This window comes from Zootoca vivipara, chromosome 2, assembly GCF_965207765.1.
Source record: "Zootoca vivipara chromosome 2, rZooViv2.hap1.1, whole genome shotgun sequence".
Taxonomy (NCBI): domain Eukaryota; kingdom Metazoa; phylum Chordata; class Lepidosauria; order Squamata; family Lacertidae; genus Zootoca; species Zootoca vivipara.
This window is the reverse complement of record NC_142584.1, coordinates 50194782-50203168: the sequence shown is the minus strand read 5'-3', so window position 1 is coordinate 50203168 and position 8387 is coordinate 50194782. Positions and strand designations below refer to the sequence as shown.

Below are 8387 nucleotides of genomic sequence, written 5' to 3'. Positions count from 1 at the left end.
TTTAACAAACTCTTCAATCACATTTCTCTGAACTACCTTGACCACAGTGGGGTGTCAAGGCTTTCTTTCAAACAATGAAAACAGATTATCCTAATGAGCTGATCACAAATCTCGCTTTCACAAAATCTCAACGTTTGAAAAGCCTTTCATTATGTTGTCAGACTCTTCATATCCATCACTTTCTTTAGAGCTTTGCAGATTAAACAAAAGGGCAAACAGGTTCTTTCTTCATGCTGGAGCGTTTGGAAAGAAAAAAAACGCTCAACATTTTGAGGTTTCTTTAAAGCTTAGATATGACTAAAATGTAAAGGTAAAGGGACCCCTGACCACTAGGTCCAGTCGTGACCGACTCTGGGGTTGCGCGCTCATCTCACATTATTGGCCGAGGGAGCCGGCGTACAGCTTCCAGGTCATGTGGCCAGCATGACAAAGCCGCTTCTGGCAAACCAGAGCAGCACATGGAAACGCCGTTTACCTTCCCGCTGTAGCGGTTCCTATTTATCTACTTGCATTTTGACGTGCTTTCGAACTGCTAGGTTGGCAGGAGCTGGGACCAAGCAACGGGAGCTCACCCCGTCACAGGGATTCGAACCGCCGACCTTCTGATCAGCAGGCTCTAGAGGCTCAGTGGTTTAACCCACAGCGCCACCTGGGTCCCACAATAGATATGCCTATTGGCACCAAAAATGGATTTTTAATATCTATCAGTTTATCTAGCCATTTATGTATCTATTTTTTAAAAATATTTTCTTAACATGTTACAAAAATAAGTCAACAAAATTCAAAGAAACATTGGAGTACCATGTCAATTCCCAGCCTCTCCCCGTGACTGTCTGGGGAAGGCCAAAACAGCCTGGTTGTCTGTGAGAGTTCAGGATTGCTTTTCTTGTTCATGTACCAAGCAGTTGTAAATGAGCCTTGGTGCCTCTCTGTTAGCTAGTCATATTTATTTGGTCCATTTCCCTATTAGGGCCAATTGTCAAACTCCCGAGTCTCCCAAGTCTTTCCCAAACTGGTCTATAGACAACCAGTAAGGGATTTAAATGAGATATCTGCCTTCTTTGCCAGGTTGGATGGCCCAGGGCCAGAGACACCATCTTCTTTAGTTGTTTGAGGGGGCCTGATGTGATGTCTAGGAGCCAGGGACAGAGCCAAATGCCCTCTGAACATTGAGGGGGGCTAAAAAATAGCCCCCCCAAACTGACTTGGCCCCTAGGAGTCAGCACCTATGCCCAGGGGCTAAGGCATCAGGCAAGAAGGAAAGCAAGGAAACCCCATGGAATGGACCCTGACTTTCTTTCCTGCCTGGTGCAGAGCAATTGTTTGCAAACAGCTTCTTAGGGAACATGCTTGCAAAGGAGCAGCTGCAAAATTAATCCCTCCTGCTCTTGGTAAGGGATGCAGGGCAAGGCAGGGCAATGTCTCCTTCTTCTCCTTGCCTCCTGGCTGTATGATTAATTAGGTTTTTTTAATAATAATAATAATAATAATGGGGAAAAGTGGTTGAAACTGGCAAATCTATACCAGGCTACTCCTTTTGGTCTTTGACGCAATGAATGATTAGGCCTGAAGTTACGTTGAGAAAGACACCTTTTCTATTTAGCTGCAGGTCTGCTTTAGGATTTGTATGTGCTATATACTACGGAGGAGTCAGACAATAGTTGTGTTCCCCCTGACTCTTAACACCCCCGCCTTGCACAAATACACAGTCACACACAAGGGACACAAAGCAAATAATGGCATCTGTTAATAGGGGGAAGTGCTTCTCTTTTCTGCCATAAGAGGGAGCCAGGCCCACGCAGAAGTCTGCGACATGGGAAGTTAGTGAACACAATGAACTGCAAAGAGAAAGTGGTGATGTATAGTTAAAGGGGGGGGGGGGAGAAAGCAGGACCAGAAATAAACCAGCAGGAAAAAGATGAGGTGAGCGTTGATCTTTCAGCTGGGAGCAACAGCCACTACACTCTGCAACAGCCACGACACGGTGGTATAAATGACTTCTCTATGTCGGTAGGTCCATGCCAGAGGAGTCTTAGATCTTGGTGTCAGCTTGGATTATGTGTGTGTTTCCGTTTGTGGGAGCTGGGGTTTGTGGCAAGGCGGCAGAGTTCATTTGTGGTGTTTGCTTGTTCTTTCTATAGCGGTCTGGTTTTAAATACAAAGGGTGACTTAGGAGAACTGAAATGCCTACATTCTTTTGTGCTTGGTATGTTTTAGATTATCTTTCAATATTCATAGACATGTGTGGCTATGCACAGTCACATATGAAAGGGTATACGAATGGCAAATGGCATTGCTAATCAGGCATCTCCCGGGTCTTAGGTCTCGGGGGCTCACTTGGTGTGGTCTTTCATGGACTGTTCCAAAACAATTTAATTTGTCACCTATGTCCGTTTACTGTCAGGATAAATCAGTGCTCCTTGACTTTTGGGACGATTGTGAGATAGTGCTCCTGAGAGCAGTGTAGTATTGGAGAGTTTAAATTAATAGAGCATGTTCAAAATCTGAACATTTGGGTAATTAATCTCCCAGTGCTTCCTGTTGTGCCTGCCTGGAGAGTGTGGGAAAAGAGTTTTGTGTTTCCCTCCATGCTCTCTACAGGGGATGCTGTTTGAATTTTAAGGGCAGGCAATCTGAGGGGCTCCTGCTTGTCAGTTTCTCTGCCTCATGCTTGGCTTTCCCTCCTCTGTGATTTAGGAAAGAGACCTCGAATATACAGACCTTTTCTTGCATGGCAATGTTGCTGCCTGCCACTCTGGGCAAGAAGGACCGTGTGCCGTCAGGGTCCCTGGCTCAGCATGCTGAAGAAAGAGAACCTGGGATCAGAGGTGTAAACCCAGAGGTGGAGAACAGACAGCCCTGAGGAAGTTGCTGTTCCTGGATATATTTTTTAAGGGAGAGGGACTGCCTATGATCTGATCTCTGGGATGGCACAATCTTGAGCTGTAGGGAGAAGGTGCATGCTCCTCAGAGAAACAAGAGAAAGTCGCTCAGCAGTGAAGGACCTAAGCTTCTTATCAAACTCCAATTGCACATAATAGTCGGTGGATGGGAAACTACATCAAGGGCCAAAGGGATCTGCAATCAGGTCTTTTCCCTACTCCTTCCCTCCCTCCCTTCGTCCAATGACGGCTACAAGACAAGCTGAACTTCTCCCAGATCTTTGCCAGATAATTGGAAATATTGTGCCTTTGCTTGGGATGATTTCATCCTGATGGGCCACTTCGACGGGATGTACAAAACGTGACTTGGGTGATGAGCACCCAGACGGGGACTGACTTGATGCACAGAGTTTACACATGAATCGCAAGGGAGTGCTGAAAAGGAAGGAGCTCGTCCACATCCTCCGAAGACTAATTTAGAAGGAGAGATCTTGAAAGTTAGGGCTGGTGGATTTTGCTAATAATAATAAAATGCACACCTGCAGGTCCACATACCTGCCTACCCTACATGCCGTCAGAAGATTACACCTGATGCAATGCAGCCCGGCAGCTGCGATTGTTGTCTTTTTTGCTTTGCTATGCAATTCAAATTCTCAATAAAGTAGAAAGGAAAATGTTCTTCCCTGGGCAACACTAGAGCATCAGCAGTCAAAAAGGTAGGACTTGGAAAATTTCTACTTTTTTAACATAAAAAAACAGACAAATAAATTGTGATCTCTTAGATATTGAATGTCTTAAAATGTAAATTTATTTTCTTTGCCTCTAGGACTGTGAATCTTAAAAACAATGTGGAACAGTATGAGGAGCTGATTTCTGAATCTACTTGTAAAGACAGAACTGACATTTTTAATTTTGGTAGCAGAAAGGGACAAAGTCTGAAAGAGTATGTATATAAAAATGTCCCGCCAATGGAAGGGATGGAAAATTAAATCGGAAACAAAAGCACCTAATGTGTTCTGCTTCGATAGAGCTGAAGGGCTAGTTAAATGGACACTGGGCAAACTGAATCAATAGCCTATTTAAGGGAGAATCCATGTAGCCTGGAGAGTGATTGTGCCCCTGGGATGCTGAGTTTATTTGTACAGGACTCTGAGAATTTTTGTACTGGCCTGTTCTGCTTAAGAGTATTCCATTTTAGGCTGAAATTCAGGAAGGATTACTGGAGGGGCAAAACCATGACTGTGACAGTCAGTTTCAGATACTTGCCACAGAACGCCTGATGTTTCTTAATGAGATTCCTAAGGATGATGGGATCCCTCCCGAGAGTGAAGAGACTTTAGCACAATCCTTAGTGGGGGTCTGCCTGGTGGTGAGTAATTAATGGACACCTGGTGTCTCTTTTTTGCAAGCTCTGCAAGGACATGAGCTGATGTCATCGCAAGCCCCCATGATATGATATTGCCTTGGGAGGAAACATGATTTGGAACAACACCACTATGGACGGGGAAGGGAGGCTTGTGAAAAGGGATTCCTGCTTTCGGATCCTCACCGGCTGCTTCCTTTCCTTGCTGATTCTTTCCACGCTCCTAGGGAACACACTGGTCTGTGCTGCGGTCATCAGGTTCCGCCATCTGAGGTCCAAGGTGACCAACTTCTTTGTGATCTCCCTGGCAGTCTCAGACTTGTTAGTAGCCGTCTTGGTCATGCCTTGGAAAGCCGTGGCGGAGATAGCTGGATTCTGGCCTTTTGGGTCCTTCTGTAATATTTGGGTGGCATTTGATATCATGTGTTCCACAGCCTCCATCTTAAACCTGTGTGTCATCAGTGTGGACAGATACTGGGCCATCTCCAGCCCATTTAGGTACGAGAGGAAAATGACCCCGAGGGCAGCCTTCATTATGATCAGTGTGGCATGGACTTTGTCCGTGCTGATCTCCTTCATCCCAGTGCAGCTGAACTGGCACAAGGCTAAATCCACCAGCTTCTCAGACCTGAACTCCAGTTTCCAAGGGGTAGCCATGGACAACTGTGACTCCAGCTTAAACAGGATGTACGCCATCTCTTCCTCCCTCATCAGCTTCTACATCCCAGTGGCCATCATGATAGTCACCTATACGAGGATATACAGGATTGCTCAGAAGCAAATCAGGCGCATTTCCGCCTTGGAAAGAGCAGCCGTGCACGCCAAAAACTGCCAAACCCCCTCCGGCAATGGGAGCAGCATGGATTGCCAGCAGCCAGAAAGTTCCTTCAAAATGTCCTTCAAGAGAGAAACGAAAGTCTTGAAGACTTTGTCGGTGATCATGGGGGTGTTTGTGTGCTGCTGGTTACCCTTTTTCATACTGAACTGCATGGTGCCCTTCTGTGAGCCCACCATGCAATCCAAGGGAGCAGAACCGTTTTGTATTAGTTCTGCCACTTTTGACGTCTTTGTTTGGTTCGGATGGGCCAACTCTTCACTGAACCCCATCATCTATGCCTTCAACGCAGACTTCCGCAAGGCATTCTCCACTCTCTTGGGATGCTACAGACTCTGCCCCGCTTCCATCAATGCGATAGAGACGGTTAGTATTAACAACAATGGGGGCATAGCCTTTTCCAGTCAGCTTGAGCCCAGAGGGTCCAGCCCCAAAGAGTGCAATTTAGTCTATCTGATCCCCCATGCTGTTATATGCCCAGAAGAAGACGACATGGCAAAAAAGGAAGAGGAGGAGGAACTGTCTAAAACGCTGGAGAAAATTTCTCCAGCCCTATCAGGTGTCTTGGATTTTGAAGCTGACGTTTCTTTGGAAAAGATCAACCCCATCACACAAAACGGTCAGCATAAAACCTGAGGTGTGAAAGAGCTAGCAGCCCATCGAAATGCAGAAGGAAGATTTGTAAGGTGTTTCTCTCTCTCTTTTTCTTTTGTAAGAAAGTGTGCTATCGGGAGAGTTTCTTAAAGCCATCACACAAAAGCCCAGAGCTCAGTTAGCTGCTGTTTGACAGAAGCATCCAATTTAAAACAAAGAATTCCAAGCTGCATAACATTGTATTTAGAGATTGTTCTATGTTGTTCACCCTGAATTTGAAACAGATCTAAATTGTAGATACTGCTCAGCTGCGAAGGAAATGGAAAATCAGCTTGTTAAATGTTGGCAGAAACAGAACTGGGGGGGAGGCTAATGGATTTTATTTATGAACAAAATGTATTAAGCTAAGTATGAGGTTCCTGTTTGACTTGCATAGTTGTCTTTGAGTGTTCATAGGTTGCAAGTAAAGTTTGGTGACTTTTGCCAGGTTAGGTGGATGCCTTTATAAATGATTTCTGAACATCAATAGAGCCTTATAACAAGAGTGGAATATTTTTAATAGTAGGAAGACAATGTGTCAATACTGGCTTTATTTATTTATTATTTAAATGGCTATTTTTTCATATGTTAAGAAATCTAGCTTTATTTATCTTATTTTATATATGTCTAAATAATGGGATATTTCTGGGTTCTCATTCACTGCATTTTTGACCAGTTTACTAGTCAGCACTTTATAAAACAAACAAACAAACAAACAAACAAACAAACAAAGGAACAATTTTGAAAGTGAGCTTTGCCTGGATAACTATGTAACGTAGTTGTTCAAAACACAGGAGAAGCTGAAGAATCGACAAAGTTATGTGATGATGAAGCAGTGTTCTTGTGGGGCTTTCTGTACCAAAAATATAGGACCAGAGTTGACTGAATGGCAAGATGCAAAAGTTGTGCCCTTCTAAGAAACTAAACAAATTGCCATAAATTTATTTTGGAATTTCCTGTTATGTTGACTTTGCTTGAACGTCAGCATGTGAAACTGTATATAGTACACCTTATATATGAATACAACTTATAAGATGAATTGAGCTAAGAAGGAAACCATCTTAGTTAACCAACAGTGGGTATTTGTCATTTTGTAAGATAAACCACCCCTCGGACTTCTTTTTAATGTCAAATTTTGACTATTGTTTCTTGGGGGGGTGGGGAGAACTCCCTCTCCCATATAACCAGTGAAATGGAGAATAGATCTATCAATAGCTATTATCCATGACAGCTAGAGCCTCCATTTTCAGAGGCAGTATACCTCTAAATACCAGATGCTGTTGAAAAACCGCAAGGGAGGGCTCTTGCCCTTGGGCCTTGCACATGGACTTCTTGGAAGCATCTGTTTGGCCACCGTGGGAAAAAGGATGCTGTCCTAGAGACATCCCACCCTCACCCTGGGCTGGCCTGTTGAGGTTTCCTTTGCTCTTATGAAACTGGTAATAAAAATGAAGAAGAGATGAATAGATATTGATGTCTTCTGAAGCTGCACGATTTGCTACTGTACCCATTCAGAATGTTGGAAGTGAGATACTGTGATACAAATTTTAGCTGTCTTGGTTGGCTTCCCTCATGTAGAAAATAGTGCCTCGTTCCTATTCTGGATGCCGACACAGTGAATGGAGAAGCAAAGTCCCCCACTATCCCACAAGTTGCCCAATATTTCTTTTTGACTACCTATGTAGAAACCAAAATTCCTGCGGCATTCCCTTAAAGATATAAACTAAAAACAATGATTATGCCAATCCCACCAACAGACACCAGCATTGATATACAAACACATTCCAAGAGAGTAATCTAGGGGGTTCCTTTTGAGAGGGGAAGGGTAAGAATGTTAGCAAAACCCCAAACTTTTTCAGAAACCTACTCCTTATTATAGCATTCATCCAGAAGTGTAGTCAGCAAAAGAGGACTGGGAGAGATCAATTAGAAGCCTAATGAAAATATACACCCTGAATCAGGTCTGTGTTATTTAAGTATTGTGAATGTTTTCATAATTCTTATTGCCTGTAAGCTGCTTTCATACATATAATAAAAATTATTTTGTGAACATAAGGTCAAATAAAGCAATTTACATTATGTTTATTAGATAAATCATTGTGTTTTATTTATCATAGTGTTTTTAATAAGAATAACAATCTCTTTCCTCCTTTTTTGCCTTTGTAACCTCTTGCTGCAACAACTATTGAGACATTTAACTGATGGCATCAGATTGGAACATATCCAATTAAAATGTTTATTTGTTTGGTGCCCGTGGAAACTTGAATTCAGATTGATTTCTATCCTCCTTGAATTGGTGTGAGAAAAGTGGCAGAGGATCTACTTTGTATGCACAAGTTCCCAAGGTCAGTCCCCAGCTTCTCCAGGTAGGGCTGGGAGAGACCCCTACCTGAAAGTTTGGAGAGCTTCTGTCAGTCAGTATGGACAATACTAAGGTGCATGGACCAATGATCCGACCTGGTATAAGGCAATTTCCCAGGTTCTAAATAAGAAGAAACCCTATGGGTATGGCAGAAAGAGCTGTTTGTGGTTTCTTCTCCCGCAGTTATTTATTATTGCAATTATATCTATAAGCAAAAGAGTAAGGACAAAAAACAAACAAACTTTAAGGTGGTCATTTAAGATGTCCACACTTTTATGCCATCACCGGTGTTTATACTTCAGCCACTGCTTC

The 8387-nt window shown here is 43.3% G+C and overlaps 1 protein-coding gene across 1 annotated transcript; it reads left to right on the top strand.

The window, feature by feature from the left end:
- Positions 1-1874: 1874 nt before the first annotated feature.
- DRD1 (dopamine receptor D1) lies at positions 1875-7798 on the top strand. Its single transcript, XM_035108011.3, has 3 exons — positions 1875-2010; positions 2698-3598; positions 3709-7798. The coding sequence occupies exon 3, from the start codon at positions 4358-4360 to the stop codon at positions 5714-5716; it is 1359 nt and encodes a 452-aa protein (XP_034963902.2). The 5' UTR covers positions 1875-2010; positions 2698-3598; positions 3709-4357; the 3' UTR covers positions 5717-7798.
- Positions 7799-8387: the final 589 nt, after the last annotated feature.